Below are 27,687 nucleotides of genomic sequence, written 5' to 3' on the forward strand. Positions count from 1 at the left end.
TCGGGCAATGGACCCGGCTGAGCCTCCGTTTTCTATCCAAAGGGGACACCCTAGAGCCATGATCGGCAAACCGCGACTCTCGAGCCACATGCGGCTCTTGGGCCCCTCGAGTGTGGCTCTTCCACAAAATACCACGGCCTGGGCGAGTCTATGCTGAAGAAGTGGCGTTAGAAGAAGTTTCGGTTTAAAAAACGTGGCTCTCATCGGAAATTCCAACCGTTGTGCTGTTGATATTTGGCTCCGTGGACTCATGAGTCTGCCGACCACTGCCCTAGAGCCGTGGTTCTCAACCTTTGCAATTCTGTGGCCCTTTAGTACAGTTCCTCGTATTCTGGCGACCCCCAACCATAACATCGTTTTCGTTGCTACATCACAACGGTAATGCTGCCACCGTGAATGAACCGTGATGTGACTATCAGTGTTTGCCGATGGTCTTGGGCTCTACGGCAGCGGTTCTCGCCCCGTGGGTCTTGTAAGAGCCTGCAGTGCTGGCGTCAACCCCTCCCCCAGGAAGTGCCCAAACCACAGCCCACCTGAGGGTCTCCCTGTGGACACGGTGACCTTCAGTCCCCGCCGAGCTTTCTGGCTCATCAGCTGCTGCAATCACCCAGCCGCTCAGAATCGGGGCCTCCCCGTACACTGGTGGCTCCTGCCTTCACCCTTCAGCCCCCCGAGGCCCAGCTCCCCGAGCCTCCCCTCCTGCACCTCCGGGCCCCGGGGACCCTGGCACCTCTCACCTCCACACATGGCGACCTGTGCTGTGAGGACCAGTCCCCACTGACGCGCCCCCTAGTGTCCGCACACCGCCAGGCTCCGGCGGTGGTGGCTTGGTGCCTCTGGGCCTCTGAGATGGCCCCCTGCTGGCTGACCTGGCTGTGAGCCGCTCCTGTCCTGTCCCCTACCCCCCACCCCGGGCTGGCCAACTCTCAGGCTGCGATGGGCCAGCTGGCCCCCACCCCCCCAGTGCGTCTCCTCGGGGTCTGTGCGCCCCCCACGCACCCCCGAGCTCGCCGCCGCCGATCTGGGTTAGTTATAAATAACCGGGCCCCGGCTCTCCTTTTAGCTGAGAAGCAGCAAAGTGAGCGAGCAGCGAGGCGCACCCGGCACGCGTTTTATTTTTAATTTCCTCCCTCCGCCTCAAAACAAGCCGGCCCCGTGCCCGGCACTCTGCGGGCGGAGGCCGGGAAAGGAGGCCCGGGAGCCGAGGGCCCGGCTGCCCCGCCCGGCCGCTGTGTGGCCCTGGGCACCCGAGGTGCCTCTCTGGGCCTCGGTTCCCTCACCAGGTGGTGGTGACTGCCCAGACCACTACTCTATGTATTTATTTAAGCCCTCCCCCGAGGACATTGTCCCACTGGTTTTTAGAGAGAGAGGGAGAGACAGAGAGAAACGTCGATGGGTTGCCTCCTGCAGGTGCCCTGACCAGGGCCCCGGGCCGGGGAGGAGCCTGCAACCAAGGTTCGTGCCCTTAACCGGAATCGAACCCGGGACCCTTCTGTCTGCAGGCCGATCTTCCATCCACGGAGCCCAATAGGCCAGGGCCAATATCGCGACTTTCTGACTTCGACCCCCTCACTGTGTGCCGCCTCCCTGCAAGCTGCTTCCCCGCCCCCCCCCCCCCCGCCCCCCGGCCTCCCGTGGCTCCGGCAGCAGCCCCTGTCCCTGGTTTCCCTAGAGGGCCAGTCCCTATAGCCGGGAGGCCGCAGGGAAGCCCTGACCGGATGGTGATGATGCACACATTCCTCCGGCCCCCTCTCCTGCCCGGGCCTCGCTCAGGGGCCAGCCGGGACCCTCTCCCTCATCAGCCAGCGGACGCCTTCCTGGGGAGTGGCGTGGGCACCTCCCCACGGTGAGCTGGGCCGAGAGGGACCCAGGCCTGGGGCAGGGGAAGCGCAGCGGGAGCAGGGGGTGTTGGGGGGCGTTGGACAGGGGTCTGTCCGAGAGGCGCTTGTGGGGCAGGGCGTCTGCCTATGTATCTCTGCTCTCCCCCCACCCCCACCCCTGCAGGCTCTTCCTTGCGGCTGGGACCCTGTGTGGGTGGGATTCGGAGACAGTCCCTAGCACAGAGCCCGTTCCCACCGGCTGCCCCGTTGGCATCGCGCAACCCCGGCCAGGCGGGCAGTGAGGAGGCCGGGCTCAGAGAGGCCGAGCGCCTTGTCCGGGGTCACACAGCGGGCACACCGAGGAGCCCAACATAGGCTGTTTTTGAAATCGTGTTCGGTGCACTTTAAGCCCTCAGGAAACCGCTCTTCCTGGCGTGGTGACCCGAGAGCAAATGGCTGCTGCTCCCCTGCCCCAGCGGGAAGCCGGCCGGGGGCCCCGGGCGGGCGCTGCTGGCTCTGCCGGCCGCTGAAGGCCTCTCGGCCCTCTCCCCCCAGCCCTCACCCCGGGGCTGCCATGCGATGCCCTTTGAGAGCCCGAGGAGGAGAAGACGGGGTGATGGCTTCAAAGAGGGAACCCCGGCGCTAATTGGCACTCGGAGACCTTTAGGCTAATGAACCTGTTTACTCGTCTCTGGAGTAAATTAGACGCGTAGCTGGGAGGCGGGTGAGGTGCTTTTCCGGCGCCCCTGTGGGGCCTCCCCTGTGGGGCCTCCCCTGTGGGGCCTCCCCTGTGGGGCCTCCCCTGTGGGGCCGCCCCTGTGGGGCCTCGGGTGAGCTGGTGGGGAGGCAGGGCACGGTGGGCCGCAGGGCATGGTGACGGCCACCCCTGCGCCGTGGGGCAGGGCTGTGCCCCCTGGTGGCGTCCCGCTCACTGCCCTGTGTGTGCTGCTCTGGGCACAGGGGAGCTGGGCCCTGAGGGAGCCACCGGGCCGGGCCTGGGTTCTCCTCGGCAGCCTCCGCAGACATGGCCCAGGAGGGACTTCCCCAGCGCCAGTGCCCGGCCATGACACCTGGGGCCCCTCCGTGGGACCCTTTAGCACCCCTTGGCTGAGTGCTCACCTATGAACCAGGAGGTCGGGGTTCAGTTCCCGGTTTCGGGCTCCGTCCCCAGTGTGGAGCGTGCAGGAGGCAGGCGGTCCATGATTCTCACTCCTCATTGATATCTCTCTCTCTCTCTCTCTCTCTCTCTCTCTTTCTCTCCCCCCCCTTTCCTTTTTCTCTGTTTCTCCCCTTCTCTCTCTAAAATCAATAAAAAGAGCGAAGCCCCCGGTCATAGGCCACCAAAGGCTGGTACTGTCCTGGGTGTTGGGGGACCCGCCCCAGCCTGTCACCCCGCGTGGCCCCGCGTGGGGGGCGTGGCGCCCCTCAGTGCGCTCTCCGTCCCGCAGGGGCCAAGGGCATCGTCTACAGCGGCCTGATCCCCTCGCTGGTGCGCAAGCTGCACCGGGAGGAGGAGAGCATCCAGGAGATCCTGCTGGACACGCTGGCCGCCTGCCTGCAGGAGGACGCCACCGAGGCTCTCAACAGCCGCGTGGTGCCCTTTCTCAAGGAGAAGCTGCTCAGCCCCAACGACACCGTCCGCCGCAAGGCCGCCCGCACGCTCATCGCCGTCAGGTGAGGCCGCCGGGCGGGCGGGCGGGCGGGAGCGGGCGGGACAGGGGGGAGCGGGACAGGGACAGGGACAGGAGGGAGCGGGCGGGACAGGAGGGACAGGAGGGACAGGAGGGACAGGAGGGAGCGGGAGGGACAGGAGGGACAGGAGGGACAGGAGGGAGCGGGAGGGACAGGAGGGAGCGGGACAGGGACGGGAGGGAGCGGGAGGGACAGGAGGGAGCGGGAGGGACAGGGACAGGAGGGAGCGGGAGGGACAGGAGGGAGCGGGCGGGACAGGAGGGAGCGGGCGGGACAGGAGGGACCGGGAGGGACAGGAGGGAGCGGGCGGGACAGGAGGGAGCGGGAGGGACAGGGACAGGAGGGAGCGGGAGGGACAGGAGGGAGCGGGCGGGACAGGAGGGAGCGGGAGGGACAGGAGGGACAGGAGGGACAGGAGTGAGCGGGAGGGACAGGAGGGACAGGAGTGAGCGGGAGGGACAGGAGGGACAGGAGGGACAGGAGGGAGCGGGCGGGACAGGAGTGAGCGGGAGGGATGGGAGGGAGTGGGCGGGACAGGAGGGAGCGGGAGGGACAGGAGGGAGCGGGAGGGACAGGGACAGGAGGGAGCGGCGGGACAGGAGGGAGCAGGTGGGCAGCTGGCGCCTGGCTGGCCTCACAGCGGGTCCAGGAGCTCTGTGCCACCCCCTCCCCCGGGAGACAAGCAGCACATCGGTGGGGAGACGTCCTGGTGTTGCAGCGTTGAGGGAGGGGTGCCCCTGGCACAGAGCGGGCAGGGGCAGGGTGCTGCTCCCCATCTCACAGCGCACGGGACCCTCCCCATGGAGGCCAGTGGGTGAGCTCTCCGGAGTCCACCACGTTCATCTTCACAGCATCCTGCGATGCCAGGGTTGGAAGTGACCAAAAAGCCCGGCCGGTGTGGCCCAGGGGCTGAGCGTTGACCTCGGAACCAGGAGGTCACGGTTCCATTCCCGGTCAGGGCACAGGCCCAGGTTGTGGGCTCCATCCCCAGGAGGGACATGCAGGAGGCAGCCGGTCCGTGGTTCTCTCTCATCCTGGATGTTTCTCTCTCTCCTCCCTTCCTCTTGGAAATGAATAAAAACACATATTTTAAAAAGTGACCGAAAGGTCATCTCGCCTGAGGTGGCCGCGGCTTCGGTCCTGGCAGCTGGGCGTCTTACGGAGACAGGAGGAGTCTCCCTGTGATTCCTTAGAGCAGTGGTCGGCAAACTGCGGCTCTCAAGCCACATGCACCACGGCCTGGGCGAGTCTATGTTGAAGAAGTGGCGTTCGAAGTTTAAGTTTAAAAAACGTGGCTCTCGAAAGAAATGTCAGTCGCGGTGCTGTTGGTGTTTGGCTCTGTGGACGAGTGAGTTTGCCGACCACGGCCTTAGGGCAAGGCTCCATGGCCCCTGGCTCCGGGTGGTCTCACCGGTAGCGGCCCCTGGCCAGGCGCCCGCCCCTGTGGTCTGGGCGTGGGACTGAGGCTCAGCTTCCCGTCCACGGTCCCTTGGCCGCCGGGGCCCGGGCCTGACCACAGGGATGGTCCGAGCACAAGCCCTGCCTCTGGTGTCCCCGGGGCAGGTCCCAGCCCTGCTCCCGGGCTCCGCCCAGCAGACCCTGACGCTCCCCTCTCTGCCCAGCATCCCCCTGGAGGGCAAGAAGCAGATGTGGCGGCATGATGTCATCCCCCTCCTGGTGCACCTGCTGCAGGACTCGGTGGAGGAGGTGAAGGCCCACGCCGCCGGCGCCCTCATGTACGCCACCGTGACCACGGAAGGTGAGCGGCCGGCGCGGCCCGGGGGTGGGAGGGGGCCTGGGGCGTGGGGGTCACCACAGCCTGCCAGCGTGCTGGCTACCCTGCCCAGCCTTTAAGTTTTATTTCAGAAAGAAATGGAGGAGAGAGGGAGAGAGGGAGAGAGGGAGAGAGAGAAACACCAGTGATGAGTCATTGATCGGCTGCCTCCTGCACGCCCCTTACTGGGGATCGAGCCCACAACTAGGAACTGGCGATCTCTTGGTTCCTAGGTCGACGCTCAACCACTGAGCCCCACCCAGCAGGGCTGGATGTTGTTAGGAGGCCCTGTGTTGCCTTGTAAGGGTGGGGTTGAGGGGCAGCTGCCAGGATGGAAGGGGAGAAGCCAGTTAGGGGGCTGGAGGGGCAGCAGAGGATGGGGCCAGACTGGGCTGGAGGTGGAGGGGGTGCAGGGGCCTGCGTGGGGGTGGATGAGGGAGCTCTGGCAGTAGCAGGTGGCACCTCCCTTGAGGACAGCAGGCTGAGGCTGGGGGAGGCCTGGGGGGGAGGAGAGGAGGTGGGCAGAGGCCCCCGCCGAACGCCTGGTGCTGGTCGCCCGCAGGCAAGTACTCGGCCCTGGACGCGGAGGCCATCCAGCCGCTGCTGGGCCTGCTGCTCTCGTCCCTGCAGAAGGCCCGCCTGAACGCCATCAAGGCCCTCACCATGCTGGCCGAGGCCCCCGAGGGCCGCAGGATGCTGAAGGCCAACGTGCACAACTTCCGGGCCCTGGAAAGGGACCCCAGCGAGGCCGTGCAGCGGGCCGCCCGGGTGGCCATCAAGGTCATCGAGTGGAAGCCCTGAGCCTCCCGCGGCCGGACCTGAATAAATGGCCGCAGCGCTGTCTCCCGGGTCTGCCTGCCGTTTATGTTCACGGAGCCTGGCCATCCTTGCCCTCTCCCTCCCCCCCTCCTGCCACAGAGGACATGCCCTGCCCAGGCCAGCTTGCAGGAGGCCTAGGAGGCAGCGCAGACTGAACCCAGGGCCCAGGGCCAGGGGAGGCAGCGCTGCTCGCCCGCGGCCACGCTCCCGGTGGGACAGGGCGCCCCTGGCTCCTGGATGCCCACTCCCGAGTCCACACCAGCCGAGCCAGCTTTCCCGAGGGAGCGCCCCGGCTGTCCTCGGCGACCGGGCCCCCTTCCCCAGAGGAAACAGAGGTCCTGTCCCTGGAACTAGAGGATCAGTCTGAACAGGTCCAAGAGGGCGGATTTGCATGCTAAAAAAAATAGTTGATTTCAGAGAGGGAGGGAGAGAAACATCAATGATGAGAATCATGGACGGCTGCCTCCTGCACTCCCCTACTGAGGATCGAGTCTGCAACCTGGGCATGTGCCCTGACCGAAAGTGAACTGTGACCCCCTGCTTCTTAGGTCTACGCTCAACCATTGAGACACCCTGGCCGGGCAGGGACTGGCTGCTGAGCCCAGCTGGGTCAGGTGAAACCTCATTCCCAAGAAAAGGTGCCGTGAGGGGAGACCTCTTTAGGAAAACAGGAGTGCCGGCAGGGGCTCCCGTTCCTCATGCCCCATCTCACCTCAGCCACAGCCTCCCCAAGGATTTCTCACCACCCCCCCAAGGGCACTGCCTCCTGCTGCCAGGACCCGTGCTCTGGGGATAGACAGGTGCCCTGGCCCAGCCGTGGAGCTGCCCCTCCCGAGGCCGGCTCTACCCGGTGGAGTCCTCTGGGGTTGAGGGTTCCAGTGTTCCTCACAGCTGTCCTCTAGGCCCGTCTTCTCCCTCCACCCGCCCAGGCCGCCTGCCGGACCCGGGCCTCCTCTCCGAGGCCCCTGCTCGGCTGGCCGGCCTGCTCCTCCCCAGGCTGTTCCTGCTGCCACCCCGCACCGGCCTCCTCCTCCGGATCTGGGAGGCCATCGCTGACCCGAGGCGAGGCGGGTGCCCAGCGGGGCGCTCCTGAGCGTACACAGTGCGGGGAGGGCCAGCGAGGCCTGGGTGTCGGCATTCTGCTCCAGGCCTCACCCCACTCCCTACCTCTGAGGGTCCCTTGCTGAGCCCCGGTCTCCTCCTGTGAAATGTGGCTAATCCTCCTTCCCCACAGGGTGCTTCTGCGCTGTGTCCTGTCCTTGCCCGGGTGGGCAGCAGGCACGAGCAGCCCTGGCAGCCGTTTAGGTGGCAGGGGCCTGGCTGCAGGCCTTCTGTGCCCCTCAGTCCTCTGGTGACCCCAGGCCGCGTGCTCTGCTCACGCTGTTCTCTTGTAGCATCTGGCCTATCGCAGGAACTCAAAAATGGCAGCTCAAAAATTAAACGAGGGCTCAGTGGATAGAGCTTTGGCCGGCAGATGGAAGGGTCCTGGGTTCGATTCCGGTCAGGGCACATGCCGGGTTGCGGGCTCGATCCCCAGTAGGGGGTGTGCAGAAGGCAGCCGACCCATGACTCTGTCATCCGTGATGTTTCCCTCCCTCCCTCTCGGGAACCAATAAAAACGAGACTGAGCTGGGGACCAGGAGCTGCCTCTGGTGCCCCTCGGGTGTGATGGCGGCGTCTCCCCAATCACTTGAAGCTCTGCTGCCCCTAAAGGCCAAACCCTTTACTCAGGTCTGAGGACGAGGGGGCCTGCAGGCTCGCCGCCAGAGGGCCTGTGTCACCGCTCAAGGGGCTCTCCCCTGGACCCAACCCAACAACCTCCCAACGGCGGCAGGCTGGGAGGCGCTGGGCAGGGCCTGGCAAGGATGGCACGGCAGCTCAGCAGGTGCAGAGAGGGAGGGGAGCCTGTTTGCTGGGGTGGAGGCTGCCTCAGCCCCTCCCTGGCCCAGCAGGAGCCCACATTCCCATCCACAGGCAGATGCACTGCAGCGGGACTGCGTGGTCATCCGTGGGAATACGTGTGGTAGGAGCCCAGCATGGGGGTGCTCACACCACACAACATGGGGGTGCTCACACCACACAGCACGGGAGTGCTCACACCACACAGCACGGGGGTGCTCACACCACACAGCACGGGGGTGCTCACACCACACAGCACGGGGGTGCTCACACCACACAGCACGGGGGTGCTCACACCACACAGCACGGGGGTGCTCACACCACACAGCACGGGGTGCTCACACCACACAGTATCTTTGCCCACAGGGCCGCACATTTAAACAGGAGGAGAGGACAGGAAGTGGAGGTCGGGTACAGGAAGGACATGGTGACAGTAAAATAAACATAAACAAAACCCCAACACATGCAGCGACGAACAGCCAGAATAACTCGAAGAGAAGTCAGTGTTTATGCGGGAGAGCCGTGGAGGAGCGAGTCCTGTCGTCACGGGGCAGACGCTCTCGCTGGCGGCCCCGCACCCGGTGGGCTCCGCTGTCCCGAGGATGCAGCCTGCGGCTGGTGGCACCGGCTGGTGACCCGGGGCCACCCCGAGGGCCTCTCCCCGCGAGGGCGCGCATGCTGGCCGTCAGTGGTAGAGCACGTGGAGCAGGGCCGTGATCAGGAGCAGGAGGAACCCGCTGGCATCGGCAACTTTCCCCCAGAACGGCGGCTCCGGCGCCTCCCGCGGCTTCGTGCCTTCCGGCGAGTCGCTCTGCTCCGGCTCTTCAGACATGGACCCGGGCTCCTCCTCGGTCTGCGCTTCCGGGGCCACCTTGGCGGTCAGCCTCGGCTCCAGGCCACAGTATATGTCCAAGGCATTCCAGAAGCAGCCCTCGGTCCCCTTTCTTATCCCTGGAACAGAGGGCAAAGGTCAGGAGGCGCAGGCGCAAACGCGCTGTAGGGGGTCCCATCTCAGCCTTGCTCTGATGTGAAGAACAGCCTCCGGCCCCTGCTGAGGGACCTTCCCCACCTGAGAGACGGGGAGAGGGGACGAGGCTGAGGGGAGCCTGTGGGGGCCGTGGGCCACCTGGGCCACGCTTCCCGTCTACGGGCAGAGCCTTCGGCTGGGCCCAGGGCCCGGACTGGGTGGCGGAGGTCAGGGGCCTCCGCGGGCACAGCAGGCTGAGCCCACACTCCTGTCCGGCCACGCAGCCCAGCGCAGCTCTGCAGGCCGCGGCCCTCTCCGCGGGCGGAGACACACACTGCCGCCTTCGCAGCGTCGTCGCAGGAACGTCTCAGGGCCCAGGAGGCGGCTCTGCAGGCCTGGGGAGGAGGGGGAATGAGTGGTGTCTCCCAGGAGGCACAGGGGAGGGCTAAGGATTACAGATTTCAGGAGGCCGACTCTGTGTGAAGGCCTCGCTCTGGGGCTTACACGTGGCCCCCGTCAGCACAGCGCGTGTCAGCGCGGTCAGCACCACGGCCAGCGCCGGCGCGGCCCTGACGGGGCGGCCTCCTTGGTGACAAGCTGGGTTCGGTGGGACGGGTGCCCGGCAGTGATGCCCAGCACGTGCCGTAACGCGCCTGTGCCCGGGCAGCCTCCAAGCCAGCTGCTCCTGAGGCCGAGGTGGCACCAGGAGTGTGGAACCCATGGCCAGGGATGGAGGAGGGTTACAGGGCGAGGTGGCTGCAGCCGGAGGACCTGGCGGGGGACAGCGGCGTCTGCTGTGGTGCTGAGAGGCCATCACCCCGCCCGCGGCTGCCAGGCCCAAAGGGGGGCGCATGTGGAGGGCGACCGGTCGCTCCCCGACAGCCGCAGAGCAACAGGATGGGCCAGTGGCCAAGGGCACACACTTTGGAGTCCGGCTGCCCGGGTCCGATCCCAGGTCCGCCACTGCCCAGTCCTCTGTGGACCCCGGGCAAGTCATTCACTGTTCAGTGCCTCAGTCTCCCCATCGGTAAAGTGACAATGGTACTTCTCACGTATGGGCATAATTGTGACAGCGCTGGCACGTCCCAATGGGTGGTCAATGTGAGCCACTGTCACCACCACCCATGACAGAGGGACGGGGAGAAGAGGAATGGAGAGGGGCCCCAGAAGGAGCACCTGGCACCCTGTGGGTACAGCGAGCCAGCCCCCGTCAGAGAAGAGAAATGCCCAGGGAGCCTGCACCCTCGGGTGATGGGTAGCCTTGCTTATGGGGTCACCCCCCCACCCCACTGGCCGGGCAGAAGTCCCAGGAGCCCACCCACCCAGGTCTCCTCTGCACGTGTCAGAGGGGACCCTTGGGCACTGCCTTCTCTGGCAGCCTCTTCCCTCCCTGTCTCTCCCGCCCTCCCTGAGTCTCACAGCCCCGCCCCCCCTGCACCTCCCCCCCCCCCCCCCCCCCCGCACCCCAGCCTGGACTCAGGGTAATCTCCTTAGGCCTCATCCTGCTGCGTCAGGGTCCGAGAAGCTCAGGCATCGTCCTTTCCTGACCTGACCCGCTGGGACCTTCCTCTGGGCCCGCAGGCCGCCCCTCTGCCTGGAATATTCTCTCCATTCAGCTTGGATGAAGTCTAGCTGTCCTCGGACCTGGCGCCCTCTTAGGTGGGGCTGCTCCCCTTTACAGACCATCTCCTGCCCCCCTCCCCCCGTGAGGTGAGAAGCCCTCTCCCTCTGAATCCCTGGGTACCCCCCCCCCCCATGCTGCTCTCAGTGGCTAAGCCAGCAGCAGAGTCTCAGGCAGTGGGTCAGCCGCCCCTGCAATGCTTCCAGGTCACCAAGCACTGTCCCCCCCGCCCCACTGGCTCCTCCCGGTGGCCTGGGTGCCCCTGTGCTTCACGAAGGACTCCTTCTCTCCTCCTCCCCCTGCCCCGCCCTCTGGGAGGGCCCCCGGGCTCTGGCTGATGGCTCCCACCTGGGTCTCTGCAGCCAGACCACTCCGCAGAGATGTCTCTCTCAGAGCCCACAGAGGCATCGCAAGAATCAGGAAAGCCAGGGCCTCTGCCGGAACGCATTTCCGGAGGTGGGGCTGGTGGCGGGTGCTGGAGGCAGTGCAGATCCCTTCCCCTCCCCCATGTGAGCACCCCCCCCCTCGCCGCCCCCCCCCCCCAGGCTGCTCCTCACCCGGCTGCATCGGCAGCACCGTCCTCTTCATTTGCATCTCCGCATCCAGGTCCTCCCTTTCCTCCTGGCTGTTGCGTAAACTCCAACAGAGCCGGTGCAGCTGCGGGGGAGGCCAGGCCCACTCAGCCCTGCCACCCAGGCCTACAGGGCCATGGCTGGCAGGCGGGCACCGCGGCTTGAGGGACTGAAAGGGACCTGGTCCTTAAACTCAACAGGAACGGGAGGGAAGGGGGTAGGGAAAGCCGCCATGGAGTTCGTGCCTCCCCAGGACTCTGTACTCGCTCAGGGCCCCTTCCGGCTCTGACTCCGAGGGACCAGGAGCCTGTGCCCCGCTGGTCTCGGCCACTTTCGGCCCAGCTGGCAGAGCCCAGGTCCTGCTGCTGGGCCCTTGGCCACAGCTGAGCCCAGCCCCCCGGGCAGGACCTACGTGCTTGTCCGGAATCGGGTCTGTGAGCAGGGAGATGCCCATGATGGTGAAGAGGCTGACGATGAAGAGGAAGATGGCGAAGTAGAGGTAGTGCTCGCTGCAGCTGATCCGAGGGCACTTGTTGGTTGAGGAGCAGGTCTGGCGTCCGTAGGAAAACTCAGCCACCATCCGAATGAAGCCGATCACCAGCCCGCCGATCAGCCCCCAGAAGGCCCCCTGCCGGGGGGAGCCCTGAGGGTCACTGGTGGGGGTCGGGGGGAGACACAGCCCCCTCAGCCCGCTCCCTGAGTAGTTGATTCTGAAGCCAATCTTGTCATCACAGGGCCCCCCCAGGAGCACTGTGTGAGCACCGGGGTGGGGTGCCTTCTGGCTGAACAGAGGCCTGAGAACATGCGCGGCGCCCCCTTAGGCTAGTCAGAGCGTCAGAAACACTGCGCACGCTTGTAAGGTGGGTCAAACACAGGAACCTCCAATGCGATGTGTTCAGAGAGGCCTAGTCCTCCCCGTCCTGTAAGGGCACCTCCATCTCCCTGATTCTCATCCCTGTTCTTCCCTTTCCATCCGGCCCTACCTCCCGCCCATTAGCCAATTCTGCTGGCTCTACTTCTCAAGTGTCTCTGGAGGCCGGCTGGTGTGGTTCAGTGGTTGCGTATCGACCTAGGAGCCAGGAGGTCACAGTTCAATTCTGGGTCAGGGCACATGCCTGGGTTGCAGGCTCGATCCCCAGTGTGGGGCATGGAGGAGGCAGCCGATCAATGACTCTCTCTCTCATCATTGATGTTTCTCTCTCCCCCTCTCCCTTCCTCTCTGAAACCAATAAAGATATAGTTTTAAAAACACGACTCAAACAAAAAGTAAAAAATCCTGACAAATGGTGCTTTCCAAGTCTGATGAAAGCACAACGGAGCCATTCCTGGGATTGTTGCTTTAAGCGTGGCTGCAGAGCGGCCCTCGCTGCAGGGAAGGTGGAGGGAGCCAGGACTGCAGATCCCAACACAGAGGCACGTGACGTGTGTGGGGGAGGGTCACAGCGCAAAGGGAGGGGAACAAATCAGAGCCGGCCTTCCCCACAGGGAGCAGGGGGCCCCTCTCTCCGGAGGAATCCCTCTCGGCGCCTACCTGCTCAGTGACTCTCTTGCAGAATATGGCGAGCAGGAAGATGGCGGCGATGGGAGGCACCAGGTAGCTCCTGACTGCCTGCATGTACTCAAACAGCTGCTCGCTGTCTATCGCTTGAATTATAGGGACCCAGATGATGGTGACAATTAGTAAGATGATCACGAAAAATCTGTGAATCAAACCAACATCAGTGGCAGTTTGGTGCGTTTGCCCCCTGGCCGATAAAATGTCTACAAGCCATAAACGATGGATCCAATGATCCCTCAGGTTAAGCTCCAGTGCCCGTTCTGAAGTGTGGGGCTGGGGGGACCGCCACACCCCTAAACTCCAACAGGGCCGTGTGGCTGCGGACAAAACCCCTCAGCTCCTCAACAGCGACAACGAAACCGTGCTCGCTCGCCTGGTCCTGAGTGAGGGCCAGGCTCTGACCATGTCTGCAGGGTGGGTTTGAGGCAGTCCTGCTCAAAATGTGCAATCCATGAAAACTGCCACTGTCTCAGAAAGGTGCCTTTCAACTCGGACTGCTGGCCGAAATGTAAGGACAACTCAGAAGCAGGGATGAGAGAGAAAGGAGATGAGCCACATGCTTCTTCACGGAAGAAAAAGGAAGCACCGAGACACATGAGGCCACGGGACTTGCACGCAGGCTGGACGTGGTCCAGGGGCAGTCACCGAGAAACCGCTGGGAGAGACGGGCCACATGGTGCAGGGTGTGTGCCCACGCCAGGCCTAGCAGGGGCTGTGTGGCATCGGGGGTGACACCAGGGCTGCAAGATGGACGAGTCCTCCTACTTACCCCTCCCCCTCTACCCCAGAGAGAGTGAGAGAGCTGAACCTCCTTTAACGGCTGAGGACTAACTGAGATGATGAGACACTGCATGTAAATGTCCTCACAAGGACTGCTTTGGGGAGACAGTCAACTATGCCAACTTTTTTCAGTTATCACTTCATTCTTTACCCAAGTACATTTTCTATGTGATTATAAAAGCAATACATCTTCATTGCACAACGGCAGCAAAAATATACGGAATCATACTGTGTACAGGCAGGCGGAGTCCAGAGGTGGTCTTACGGTCTAAACGCTTCACGCAATGACCCTGGCCACCGCGTGGCGCCAGCATCACTGAGCGCAGAGCAGTCCTTCACCTGGCTGTCACCATGAGCTCCCTCTCGGTGGCTGTGGGCCGGATCTGGGGGTAGATGTCCACGGTGAAGAGGGTGCTGGCGCTGTTGAACACGGAAGTCAGGGTGGACATGAGGGACGCCCACAGCGCGGACAGCATCAGGCCCTGGGCACCTGGAAGAGAGGGGGGGTCGCCTGGGCCGCCGGCTCTGTCCGCGCCGGGAGGGGGGAGGCTCCTAAGGGGCCTGTCCAGGTACCGCGTTTTCGCCACAAAACAGGCACGTTCTACCTGCAGTGAAATTTCACCGCGGAGATGAGGTCGTTGCACTGGTCCTCACTTTGTGTGAGACTTACTCGCGTCTTGATATAATAACGGAGCTCATCTCTCCTGAGGGTTACCTTCACCTGAACATTTCTTAGGCCTCAGCCTGCCAATCCTCCCTCCCCCCCGTGCGACAGACCCCTCTGCAGACGAGGAGCCAGAGGCGCGGAGACGGTCAGACTCAGACAAGTGGGGCTGCTCCTTGTGCCTCAGTGTCTTCATCTGGAAACTGGGCACAAAAGCACTTCCACAGGCTGTCGTTCAGATTAAGATAAGTAGACGGGTCAGCACAATCCCAATAGTGTCAGCGATGACCCTAACAATCCAGCCCTGTGACTGCCAGGCTACCATGGGGCAGGGACCCCGATCTGCTGGGAGCCTGAAGGCCACTGCAGTGAGGCCCAGGCACTTAACGGGCTGCTCGGCAGGCACACGCCCGTGTCCGTGGACTGCCCTGCTCCACGCGCCCTACAGCCCTCTTTCTTCTTTTTGAATATTTAAAAAAATACATTTTTATTTGTTTCAGAGAGGAAGGGAGAGGGAGGGAGAGAGAAACATCAACGATGAGAGGGAGTCATTATCGGCTGCCTTCCGCGTTCCCACGGGCGATCACGCCTGAAAGCCGGGCTGTGCCCTGGCGGGGAATGGAACCGTGGGCTCCTGGCTCACAGGCCGACGCCCGGCGGGGAGCTTTCGGGGCAGGCCCAGGCCTTACCTTTGGGCAGCAGCCCCCTGATGAGCAGGGCGTAGGCGACGGGGCTGCAGGAGGTCTTGGCGCCGCAGTGCTTCTCGCACTCAGCAGGCGTGACGCAGGCCACTTTGTCTGCGGACAGAGATGCACTCGGTGTTGGCCCCGGACCTCTAGAACCGAGCTCAGGGAGAGGAACGCAATGGGACTGCAGGTTCCTCATCCGACAGGTTCCGGGGGGACTGTGACGCTTCCTGCTCATGGTCCTAGCCACTCTGGGGAGCTGGGGGCAGAGACAAAAGCTAGGAGGTCGGCGCTGAGGAGTCAAGGAAGTTATGCTTCTGCCGATTCACTGCCGGACCGAGCCAGTCCCGGGACCTCGACCATCTTTTAACGATCCAGCTACTTGTTAGGAAAGCAAAAGGAATGTTCACCTAACGTGTGAGCAACTCCTAATTCACGCCCGTGGCCCGGGTAGGGTGCGGCTTTGGGGTCCTGGGAGGAAATTCTGGATAGGGAAGTAAAGGGGTGACTGTGATGTAACCTTCAAGAGCTTACATCCGGGATACAGAGCTGCCATGCGGGAAACCCCCAGTAACTAACACCGGCCAGGAGGAGGCGGGCTTCCGCCCAGGTTTGGGGGGACAGCTGTCTGGCTTAGGAGGTGGTTACCAAGCGCCTGGAGAAAGCATGTGCAAGCTCTGCTCTCCCCCGTGTCGGTACCGGAGCCTCAGCCCGCCTGGTGTGGCTTGGGGGGCCAGGAGCCAGGCCTGGCCATTCTGGGCATTCCTGCTCCGTGGTCACCATGCCTGGTGCCTGTCGCCACGTGAGTTCGCAAGAACGCCCTGGGATTTCTGCAGGAAGCACTGGGAGAGGAGCACCCTTGCTCTGGGGGCTGAGCGGGTGGCAGAGGCTGGTGCTGCTGCGACGGTCTTGTCACTGGTGGCCTGAAGGTGACGCCAGCCCAGAAGAGAGAAGAGCCAACAGGCAGATCGCTTTCAAACCAAAGCCGTCACTGAGGCTACAGAGAAAACTGGCCGGAGAGGAGCGCCGGCCGACCTGGCGGGAGAGCCCCGAGCAGGCCAGGCCGGGGCGTCTTCTTCCAGGAACGTGGCCGGCGCCAAGCCCTCACGCTGCATGCCTCTGGCTCTCCACACTGGGCATGCTCAGTGGGTCCGGGCCTGGGCCGGTCCCGGGGACTGGGACACGTGGTCCTGGTCCCCGCACCCCAGGGCTCTCCCAGGGCACTCCAGCGCCTCTGTGCACCTCTCGTCAGAGGCCGGAGGGCCTTGGCCTCCTGAGGCCACTTCCGCCAGAGGGAAGAGCTGTGCCCCTGCCTCCTCCCTCCCACAGCAGCGTTCAGTCCAAACACATGCAGTTCTGCCCGACCCTGTCCGTCAAAGGGGTGGTTGGTAGTATGGAGGCGGGGGGCATGACGCCAGGGCTCTTGGGAGGCACAGGGGCCTAGTTTCTGTCTGAGGCAGAGGCTCCTCTGAGGCCCACAGGAGCACTGTGTTACCTGAAGCCAGATGCGGGGATGCTGGCTCAGAGCACGCCCCCCTTCCTGCTGGAACTAGAGGGAACCGGGATCAGGGAGGCGGGGCTCGGTGGGTGAGCATCAACCTAAGAACCAGGAGGTCATGGTTCAACTCCAGGTCAGGGCACAGGCCCGGGCGGGGCTCAATCCCCAGTGTGGGGTGGCAGGAGGCAGCCGGTCTATGATTCTCTCTCATCATGGATGTCTCTCTCTCCCTCTCCCTTTCTCTCTGCAATCAATAAAAACAGAGTAAAGAAAAGAAAAAGAAAGAGGCATGTCTCAGGGCAGCTGGAGGATGACCTCGGTGAGATGTCACTGCACAGGCTGAGCAGCAAGCAGCGCTTGCCCCGTGGGCCTGGCCATGGCCCTGCCGGGGACGCTGGGGCTGGGGCCGGCTCTGCGCCCCTGGCTGCCTCTGACAGCGTGCGTGCTCCCACAGGCCTGATGGATAAACAATCCCGGCCCTGAGGCCAGCCGCCAGAGAGACCGGGGGATGGGCTGGAGCCACGGGACTACGATAGCTCACTGAGGGAAAAGGGATGCTTTCGTAGCATTTAGTGGAAAGAATGTGGGCCTCAGATCAGACGTACTTTGGGGGTTACGTGGAGGTCCCCCTCCTCCGCGCCTTATGGATGCAATGAGGTACCAACCCGCTCTGGCCTGAGCGCAGGGACAGCGTGGCCAGATCCCAGCCCGGCGCCCGCCACAGGACCGCCAGGCAGGGAGGAGCCCGCTTCCTGGTGCGGAGCACTGGTCGGCTCTTCCCTGCCTGGATGGCTCTCAGGAATCCTCCCAGCCGCCACCTCCATGGCCCTGCCAGACTTCCCTCAGCGTGCCCCTAGCCACTCCATGGTCCCAGGGCAGCGGCCTGGGCGCCTGGACCCCAGTTCGCTGTGGCAGCGCTGGTGGCCCAGACGGTCTCTGGGCCTGTGGGACAGGAGGGACCCGGACGTTACCTGTGTACAGGATGCGGCTGATCATGCCGGGCATCACCACCGTGAACATGGGCAGCAGCTTCAGGTACCCGCACAGGACGCAGCCCCCCTTCACGTGGAACGTGCTCCTCCCCGCCAGGCACCTCTGCACGAAGACCTGCGGAGGAAGCGCAGGCGTGAGGGGGTGGCTGCCCTCGGGGCACACAGAGCCGGCCCCGGCGGCTCCAGGGCACCCAGCCAGAGGAGATGCGTGGCCAGGAGGCGTGCTTGGCTCAGTGCACAGCCGCCGGAGGGGGCGTGCGTGGCCTCGGCCTCGTGGCTGGCACTGCTGCAGCGCGTACAGCCTGGTCCCCCCCTCCCAGGGGCCACAGGCCGTCTCTGCCGGGAGAAGGAACAGAGCCCTGAGACGCCAATCAAAGCGAAGGTGGGTTCTGGCCACAAATGGGTATTTCCAACGCGGACCTACTGCGCTCATCTCATGTAAGCGAGCTAGTCGAGGCCTTAAAAATGCCACGTCTCCTCCAGGGGAGGCCCGATGACCCACTCCGTGGCTCCTGCTCTCAGAGGCAGCGTGCGCTCGGCCGAGCGGAGCAGCACGGCTGGCAGGAAGCGCTTGAGAAAAAGCCGGACGTGGGCCAGGGCACCAGGACCACTCAGCACGCCGCGGGCACCGAACAATATCCCCGAAGACGTTGAAGCCACTCGGGGAGGTGCCCACAGCGTGGCGGTAACCACACAGCGCAGGGTGCAGCAGCAGCACACACACCTCGACTCTACGCGCAGGAAAAGGTCCGCAGGAGGAAACCAACATGACCACAGTGGTTAACCAGCCCGGCCAGCGTGGCTCAGTGGTGAGCGCCAACCTATGAGCCAGGAGGTCACGGTTCGCTTCCCTGCCAGGGCACAGGCCCGGGCTGTGTGCTCAGTCCCCAGTAGGGGGCGTGTGGGAGGCAGCCCATCCATGATTCTCTCTCCTCATTGATGTTTCTCTCTCTCTCTCTCCCTCTCCCTTCCTCTCTGAAACGAAAAAAGAAAAAAAAAGATTTATCCATGTTACTATATATTGCTATACTTCCTTTTTATTTCTATATTTCCCTTTCACTGTATGAATACTTCACAATCTATTTCATGATCCACCATTGAGAGAGCCATGGAATTTCAGAGTAAGTTTGAGTCCTTAAAAAAACCCAATTGATAGACTGATTGGCTGCATTTTTTGGCTCCACTGAGGGGAACTGACTCATTTTTTCGTGTCCAAAAAAGTATGTTTTAGAGAATGACAGGGAAGAAGAAGATAATAGTCGCTGTGCTGTCGATGGCACTGCGGGAGAAACGCCTTTAGACACAACTCATCCCCGTTACGTGGGCAGTGGACGGGGACCCGAAGGCCACCTGGCCGCCGCGGGCAGGCAGCCGCCGGGAGGAGCCCTGCCGCCGCGCGCCGTACCTGGTCGCTGCACCAGTAGTACACGGAGATGATGGGGATGCCTAAGACGACGCCCGGCCAGGGCAGGTCCCCCGTGATGGCGTTTCGGAAGATGTGGAACGAGTCCTCGCGAGGGATGTAGCATTCTGGGGCGGCGGTCCAGTTTCCCTCCTGGATGACGCTGGGCTTGGCGTTGGGATACTTATTCAGCAGCTCACTGTACCCGCCCACTTCCTTAAAAGCTTCAAACAACACAGACGTCAGTGTCGGAGCCGTACCCGGCACACACCAGAGGACCGAGATTGCAAAGGGGCCCCAGGCTGGCGAACTGTCTACTGTATAAAGTGCCAGGGAGTGGCAATTAGTCAGGACTGCACGTGCCTAACAGAAGATAGGGGGACCCTGGTGGCCGTGTGCCCAGCACCCCTGCTCCTGCTCCTGGTGGCAGAACCCCTCTTCCCAGTTCATTCCATCCTGTGTGGCCTCGGTGGGCCTCGTCACGCATCCCAATTGGGTATGGCACCCGCCCGGCCAGTGTTCCCTGGCTCCGGGAGTGGACTTGAGACCCCACTCAGCTAGTCAGCTTAAGAAATCACACAGCCTGCTTTCTTCCTCTGGCTTCTCAGCTAGCGTGGCAGTTGGGAGCTGTCTGTCTCGCTGGTTCAGGCAGAACCCTGGATGTAGCCGTGCCTGAAGGTACTATGACCCTGGAACAATCTTAGTAAACTAGGAATGGGAGGGAACTATGCTGGTATGACAAAGAATGTCTACAAAACAATGACAGCAAGTATTTTATTTAATTGTGAAACATTCAAAATTTCTCTAATATTGGGAATGAGACAAGAACGCCTGCTGTCGCCAAAACCGGTTTGGCTCAGTGGATAGAGCGTCGGCCTGCGGACTGGACCTTGGTTGCGGGCACATCCCCAGTGGGGGGTGTGTGCAGGAGGCAGCTGATCGATGTTTCTCATCGATATTTGTAACTCTCTATCCCTCTCCCCTCCTCTCTGTAAACAATCAATAAAATATATATTTTTTTAATAAAAAGAATGCCTGCTTTCTCTACCTCTATTCAACACTGTGCTAGAGGCCATGGCCATGGTAATAAGGTAAGAAAAAGACACAAAGGTATCAAGCTGGAAAAGGAAGTAAAGAGAAAGGTAACTGCTTGGCTGGTGCTGCTTTCCAGGGTGCTCACGGCGTAACAGCGCATCTAGCTGCTCACGTGACCGGTGTGTGCGCTTGGCTTTCTCTCAAGAAGCAGTCCTCCCGCCCCCACATTCCAGCATGACCTCAGACACTGCCCTGGATCCGAGGGCCTGCGGCTCCTCATCGGGAGATGAAGATGCTGAAAAGGCCGAGGGCACCGAGCAGCTTCGGAGATCCCACCCACGGTGCTCCGTGTTCTCAAGATTTACTCACCGAAGCCCATCACCAAGAGTGAGCCCAGGACGATGATGCTGGCGTGCAGGGTGTCGATGTAAATTAACGTGACAAAGCCACCTGAGGAGGAGGAGAGGGGTCAGGCGCCACCTGGGGCTCTTCCGCCAAAAGGTGCCCTGGCGTCCTATTCCTCCTGCTCGTCTCCCCCAGATCCCCACCCTCACACCTCTGCCCCTCCGATTCACACCTCTGCCCCTCCGATTCACACCTCTGCCCCTCCGATTCACACCTCTGCCCCTCCGATTCATACCCCTGCCACTCCGATTCACACCCCTGTCCCTCAATTCACACCCCTGTCCCCCGATTCACACCTCTGCCCCTCCGATTCACATCTCTGCCCCTTCGATTCACACCTCTGCCCCTTCGATTCATAACTCTGCCCCTCCGATTCACACCTCTGCCCCTCCGATTCACACCTCTGCCCCTTCGATTCACAACTCTGCCCCTCCGATTCACACCTCTGCCCCTCCGATTCACACCTCTGCCCTCCGATTCACACCTCTGCCCCCCGATTCACACCTCTGTCCCTTCATTCAGTGGGTCTACAACTGCTCACGCGTGGTCTTGGAACATTGTGTTCTCTCTTTAACTTCCTTTCGGGTCTCCTGCTGGATTCTCATCTTGCCCGCTATGTCTCCATTTCCCTTTCTCCCCATTTTTTGGATGAACCAAAACCTGGTAGTTTCCTAGAGGAAAACCTGTCCGTTTCCGTAACACCTCAGTCTGGAAGCAACCGTTAGCACACGGTGGCCTCTCCCTGCCAGATGCCAGCACTCCCCACTGTGACACCGACATGTATGCAGACAGACCCTGGGGGGACAAGGACCCCTGCACCCCCACCCGCCCGCACTGCCCACGCTGAGGACACTGACGGGGTGCACTCCGTTCCCAGCCCTGGTTCCACTCCACTGGGGACCTGCCAGGGACCTTCCCGGCGCCCCAGACCCGCGCCGTGGCCTGGAGACACACGTCCTCACTCTGCGCCTGGGCGAGCCGCCGAGGACAGGCTGTCCCCCAGAGGCTCCCGTCTGGGGCAGGCCCAGGCACCCGGTGAGCAGGGCGGCCTGAGGCTGTGCCGCCTCCTCCTTCCCTTCCTGGGGTCCCATTCGTTCACCTGGCAGCTGGCGGTGCCAGCCCACCCCCACCCACACGCCATCCCTGCCGCCCCGCTGACCCACTCATTCCTAGGCGAGGGCGCCCCTCGCCACGCCTGCCTCCATCACTGCCGCCTCGGCCGTGTGCACTCCAGACGCAGGAAAGCGCAGAAGCTGAGCCGGCCTCGGTGCCCACCAGGTCGCCCCTGAGAGGCGGCGCGCTGGCGTGAACACGAACCTGAGATCATGTAGACGCCGGTGACCATGAGCAGCACCATGTTGGCCTGGTACACGTCCATGCCCAGGAGCAGCCCCATGAACATGGCGCCCACGCAGATCTCCACCTGCAACGACACCGGCAGCGGCTGCTCTTCCCTCAGCTCCTCCCGCCAGCCCGAGGGACTCCGCCCGGAGCCGTCGCCGGCAGCACGTGGCCTGCGTCACCAGGGGCACCGGGTGAGGCTGCCACGCTCTCCGCACGGGGTGCGCAGTGGCCGGCCAGGCCCGGCCGTGGCCGCAGGGCGTGTGCACTGACACGGAGCAGAAAGACCAAATGGATTCCTCTCACACGGAGGCACGTATTACAAGACAACAGAGCCTGGGCAATGGCGCTGAGACTGATCAACGTGCCAGGGGGCCTTTCCAAGGAGCTGGCTGACAGACCTGGAAGAGACGTTCTGGGCACATAAGACCGGTGGCAGGGCCTGGGGAGGGGGCAGCTTTCTGGCTGTGAGCCACAATGAGGCAGGAGGTGGCTGCAGCCGGTGACCACAGCAGGGGGACAAGGCCAGAGAGGCAGGCGCTGGAGCAGCCCTGTCCTTACAGAGGGTGGTGGCACCCCCTGGTGGCTGTAGCAGGGGAGTGACATCACCTAATGACACGACACGGGGAGCCCCAGGTTCTCTGGGGATACAGAGGAGGCTCGGGAGGTAAATTGTTATTAAACTACCAGAGGCCCAGGGCACGAAATTCATGCACACGTAGGGTCCCTAGGCCTGGCGGGCAATCAGGGCCATTTAGGTTCCCCGCCTCCCCGCCTCCTCCTTCTCTCACTCCCTCAGTGCCCGCCACAGCTGCTGGTCGCCCGCCATGGTCTGCGTCGCCCCCTGGTGGTCAGCGCACGTCATAGCGAGCGACTGAATTCCCAGCCTCCCGGTCCAACTCCCGAGGGGACACTTTGCATATTAGCCTTTTATATATATATAGATTCTTCCTCTGCTCCAGCTTTAACAACAGCGGCCAGGAAGTAACTTATGGGGCCCCAGAGTGAACTGCTGGGACAAATATAGCACAGTGCTGGGTACTGGCATTTATTTTCTTTCTTGGGCTGGCTTTTCCGCAACTTACTGAGATCTTTTGGAAGAGATAGAGGAATAAGTACAGAATAGCGAGGAGCAACTGGATCCGGTAGCCACCAAACCTCTTCCTCAGATATTCTGGCATCGTCACTACCTGCACGAGTGACAAGAGAAGTCACGGTCAGACACACTGCAGGCTCCCCACCCGGCAGCTGAGCTCACCACGTGCTGGGCCTGAGAAGAAGCCCGGGTGGGAGGCCCAGGAAGACAAGAGGCAGGTCCTGGCCCTGGCTCTGTACTGCCCCGTCGCTGTGAGGATGAGAGAAACAGACAGGGCAGGCGTGGCTCAGTGACTGAGCATTACCTAGGAAGCAGGAGGTCGCAGTTTGATTCCTGGTCAGGGCACAGGCCTGGGTTATGGGCTCGATCCCTGGTGTGAGGTGTGCAGGAGGCAGCCGATGGATGATTCTCTCATCATAGATGTTTCTACCTCTCTCTGAAATCCATCAATAAAATACGTAGAAGCTTGGAATCTGCTTCGAGAGCAATCCTCGGAGAGCAGAAGGAAATCCAGTTCATTCGTAATGTACGATGCTCCAACCCCCTGAGCCACACTGGCCAGGGGTTCCACACATATTTTTAAATTTAACAGTTTTATGAGCTATAATTCACATTCAGTAGAATTCTCCCAATGGTATGTAAAGTTTTATGAGTTTGGGGAAATGTACACAATTGTGTAATCACCACCACATTCAAGGTACAAGGCATTGTCAAAACCCCCCCAGAGTCCTGGGGCTCACAGTCAAGGCTCCATCCACCCCGGTAAGAAAAATATTGTAGAAAATAGAGGAACTGGTCATTGACACTCACCCCGGCGTTAATGTAGATAGGAGAAAATATCCAACCAAGAGCAAAGATCAGAACTGGAGACTGAAACCAAAAAGAAAAACATCAGGGTCCCACACAGGCCACGCCCTCAAGTACGACGCAAGCTCACGCACTACCAGTTCTGAGCCCAACTCAGGTGTTACCGCCCGGACCTTCCGAGTAACAGCCCACACCTAGACCTCCCATCCGATGAACTTAACTGATGGGCACTTGATGTTTGCCCCTAAAAGGGTGCATTCTTCATTATGAGGGCTCCCTGAGCCAATTTTCAAGGTATGTATTAGTATTTATTGTTCGCCTACTTCCAGGTAGAAATGAAGGTGACTTATAATGAAATATATGGTTAAAGGAGAAAGAAAAGTCAGAAACAATTCAGAGAAATGGGAGAGAAACTACCAAAACCGCACGAGTTACTGAAATTGAATACAAAATTGGGTCTGGCTTTCTTGACAGAGAATGGAATATCTGAAGGAGATGCTAGCCAATGTGGAGAGGAAATGCTTGTCCAGTTGAGCTTTTCTTATTAGGGTTGGGATTTCCTCTACTAGAAGTATTCTTCTTTTTAAAATATATATATATTTTTTATTGATTTCAGAGAGGAAGGGAGAGGAAGAGAGAGAGAGAGAAAACATCAATGATAGAATCATTGATTGGCTACCTGTTGCAAGCCCCCTACTGGGGATTGAGCCTGCAACTGGAGCACGTGCCCTTGACTGGAATTGAACCTGGGACTTTCAGTCGGCAGGCCAACACTATCCAGTGAGCCAAACCGGCTGGGGCTAGAAGTATTCTTTATTTTTGTTGTCTGTGAGAAGAAAGTTGTGACTCACACAGATATATACATATTTATATATACATACATATATCTACATGTTAATATGACCTTTTCTCTACACGACCATTTCCCTAAAACAGCCGTCTACTGTATTCCTATAGTCCCTGGATATAAATATTCTGTCTCTTCATGACTTTACCAAGAAGAGAAGGAGCTAGCCCGGTTTTTGGAGAAACTAAAGACTTGTCCTCCCAGGCCTTCTCAGGAAGCAGGCAGTGCACACTGGAAGCTGGGAGCAGGCTCTGGCGCCTCTGAGCTGTCTGTGGACAGAGGTAACACACAGGCCATCACCACCTCCTTCACTCACATTCCACTCGAAGGCGCCCACGGCTATGCCCGAGGCCGCGCCCATGCCCGCCAGGCCTATGAAGTGGGTGGGGCCAATGTTGGAGGCGTACAAAGAAGCACCGATCTGCAATCAGAAGACAATTCCTCATCAGAACTTAGTCCACGTCCAAGAACTAACTTCACAAATGTAAGCTCAATCTGGATTTTACAATTTTCTTCAAAAGGGGCTACTTCCCGGGCATAATTCCCATTCGTGTCTCTTCTATTCAAACCCTAACCGTAAGGCAGAAGCCAAGCGAGGAGGGAGGCAGAGAAAAGGGTAAAGAGCCGCTCTGCTGCCACCCTCCGGTGCCCCTCAGGCTTACCTGCGATTCCCAGATGCAGAAATGTCAGCAGGAGTGGAATCCATCATTGTTCAGAGATAATTTTAACATATTAGCAACCTAACTCATTCTATGGAACTAGTTAAAATACATGAAAACACTGAAATACAACGCAGCGTAAATAAAAATGAAGGAGCTCTAGTAAGTCATAAAAGTAAGTTAGACAATATTATAATATAATCTCATTAAAATATTACGTGCGTACATTCCGCTTGTGCACATATATGTTTGTATATGCATGGGAGAGATACCGGTAAAAATATATATAAAAAAATACTTCTGGCGACTGGAATTATGGGCCTAGAGACACGGACAGGGGAGAAAATTTCAAGGTCCACACTGGGACTGTAACTTTTTTTTTTTTACCAACCAACAGCTGTTACTTTCAAAATAAAAAAAAAATCCCAGTGGCATTTAAAAGGAACAAAATCCCTTCTAAACCAAACACCGCTTTTTAACAGAGTGGAGACAGCCACTCTGTTAAAACAAAAATCTAACTACTATGCTATTGACAGGAGACACATTTAAAACCAAACCATCAGGGAGGCTTAACCTAACGAAGCCTTTAGGTAACCACGGACCCCAGGGCGGACACCACACTCACCGGCCACCACGCCAGGCTGCGGCCCGCCAAGAAGAAGTCCTCCACGTTCCCGCGGTTGTGTGTCAGGATGGCCTGGACAGAGGGCGAGGGACACAGACACGGCTGCAGGGACACGGTCTCCTAGCGGGTAACCCTTCAGTGAGACACCAAGTCCGTCTCCCCTTCTTTCTCTTTAGGAATAGAAGGCCGGACCCCTGAGTTAGGGGAGGGCTCATGTGAACTTCCCTAAGCCAACCAGGAAACACAGAAGATGTGAAGGAAAAGAGAGAGAGTCCAGTTCTTCTAAGTCAGTGGTCGGCAAACTCACTAGTCCACAGAGCCAACTATCAACAGCACAATGATTGAGATTTCTTTGGAGAGCCACATTTTTTAAACTTAAACTTCTTCTAGCGCCACTTCTTCAACACAGACAGGCCCTGGCCATGGTATTGTGTGGAAGAGCCACACCCAAGGAGCCAAAGAGCCGCATGTGGCTCTCGAGCCGCAGTCTGCCGACCACTGTTGTAAGCGAAGAAAAGTTCAAATGACAAAAGGACACCATGAATAGAGTTCGGACCAGTGGTTCTCAGCCAGGGTGACTTCTGGCCCATCCCTCCAGGGGACATGCGACAATGTCTAGAGACCTTTTGGTTGTGAACGGGTAGGGGTCAGGGGCACGTCTCGGCACGTACAACGTACAGGACAGACCTCCACAACGAAGGATAGTGCTGAGGCTGAGAAACTGGTTCAGACAAGTAATAATTTGAAACACACACACAAAAACACCTTAGCAACTGAAATGACAGAAGAGCTTATAAACACGGGTAAACAACCCGGTTCAAAAATGGGCAAAATAAAGTGGGGGAAAAGCAACGGAAGGTGCTCAACCGCAGGAGGAGTCGTTTACACATAAATCTCTCCTGCAGGGAGAGACCGCTGACCGCCCGTCAGACGGGCAGGAAAGGAAATAAGCAGCTAAGCAGGGGTGAGCTCGGCTGGCGAGGGCCGGGGAGCGGCGTGCCCACATGTTGCTTGAGATGTAAATCTCAACACGTTGTGTGCGTCGCCACTTAATAATGTGACTAAAATTCCAAGTAAACATACTCTCCGGACCCAGCACTTCCAGGTTCGGAATCCATGCTGCACAGATTAAAAGCACCGACGCATAAAAAAGAAGAAGAAGGAAAATAACCTGGCAATAATCTGAGTGTCCGTCCGCAGAGAAAAGCTGAACCATCCCCACATTTGTATGACTATTATGCGGTATGAAGCCAGGAGCTGGCGCTCTGTTGGTGACCTGTAGGACTCTGACCGGGAATTGAACTGTGACCTCCCGGTTCATAGGTCAATGCTCAACCACTGAGCCACGCTTTTCTGAGTGCTTCCATGCTAAGCTTTAGTGAGTGAATGGCATTGAGAGAGACATGGTCTCCACCTTACTAAGAGCACCTTGCACTCGCAGAGAATACATAAGGTCTTTACACCGATGTAAGGAGAACACGTAAGATCCCTACGCTACATACGTGTGTGACCTTTGGGTTAGGCACCTGAGCCAGATGAGGCCGCTCTAGGTTCCGATCGGAACTCCATCATTTCCTGGTGGTTTTACTTAACCTCTTTGAACCTGTTTCCTCAGGCACAGGTGTGTGTGGGGGGAAGGGTGCTCCAGGCGCAGGTGTGTGTGTGTGTGTGGGGGGGGGGGAGGGAGGGAAAGAGGGTGCTCCAGGCACAGGCCGGGCGCCCAAGGGTCACACCCCACCCAGCCTGGTGTCCAGGCCCCGCCCTGCCCTCCGGGGACCCTGGGCCTCGGCGTACCCACACCGCGATGATCAGGACCAGCACGAGGTAGGCCAACATCACCAGGAAGTCTATTTTGTTGTTGACGCCCGAGTCCACCGAGCTCCAGTTGGCGGAGATGCCGTACCACAGGAAGGACATGGCGGGCTCCGGGCGGGCAGGCTCTGGAGGCGGCGGCAACGGCTTTCATTCAGGCTTCGCCTGGGCGCCGCGGCCGCGTGGCATCCTGGGAGTTCCAGCCGCGGGGCACCCTGGGAGTTCCAGCCGAGGGGCACCCTGGGAGTTCCAGCCTCGGGGCATCCTGGTTTCCGCCACCTGCTGCGGGGCGGGCCCTGCGAGGCCCAGCTGTGGC

At 60.4% G+C, this 27,687-nt stretch overlaps 2 protein-coding genes across 2 annotated transcripts in view; one reads left to right on the forward strand and one right to left on the reverse strand.

Annotated features, from left to right (window-relative positions):
* RSPH14 (radial spoke head 14 homolog) overlaps window positions 1-6,118 on the forward strand; it is a gene marked incomplete at its 5' end in the record, with an annotated part of 37,644 nt that extends 31,526 nt beyond the window's left edge. Inside the window, 3 exons of the mRNA XM_084867459.1 lie at window positions 3,269-3,494; window positions 5,135-5,271; window positions 5,849-6,118. Of these exons, the coding sequence (XP_084723585.1) occupies window positions 3,269-3,494; window positions 5,135-5,271; window positions 5,849-6,087 (602 nt within the window). The 3' untranslated portion in view covers window positions 6,088-6,118. The remainder of the gene's footprint in view (window positions 1-3,268; window positions 3,495-5,134; window positions 5,272-5,848) is intronic.
* A 2,571-nt stretch (window positions 6,119-8,689) lies between these two features.
* LOC311613969 (sodium/glucose cotransporter 1-like) lies at window positions 8,690-27,476 on the reverse strand (the record flags this gene model as incomplete). The annotated part of the gene is made up of 14 exons (XM_084868461.1): window positions 8,690-8,955; window positions 11,150-11,249; window positions 11,577-11,792; window positions 12,696-12,864; window positions 13,842-13,992; window positions 14,856-14,963; window positions 17,322-17,457; window positions 18,748-18,968; window positions 20,149-20,229; window positions 21,502-21,607; window positions 22,611-22,715; window positions 24,592-24,696; window positions 25,560-25,631; window positions 27,354-27,476. 14 exons carry the CDS (start codon window positions 27,474-27,476, stop codon window positions 8,690-8,692), a joined length of 1,959 nt encoding a protein of 652 aa, XP_084724587.1.
* Between the last annotated feature and the right edge of the window lie 211 nt (window positions 27,477-27,687).

Source organism: Pipistrellus hanaki (assembly GCF_964339955.1).
Source record: "Pipistrellus hanaki genome assembly, chromosome: 19".
In the NCBI taxonomy this organism is placed as follows: Eukaryota; Metazoa; Chordata; class Mammalia; order Chiroptera; family Vespertilionidae; genus Pipistrellus; species Pipistrellus hanaki.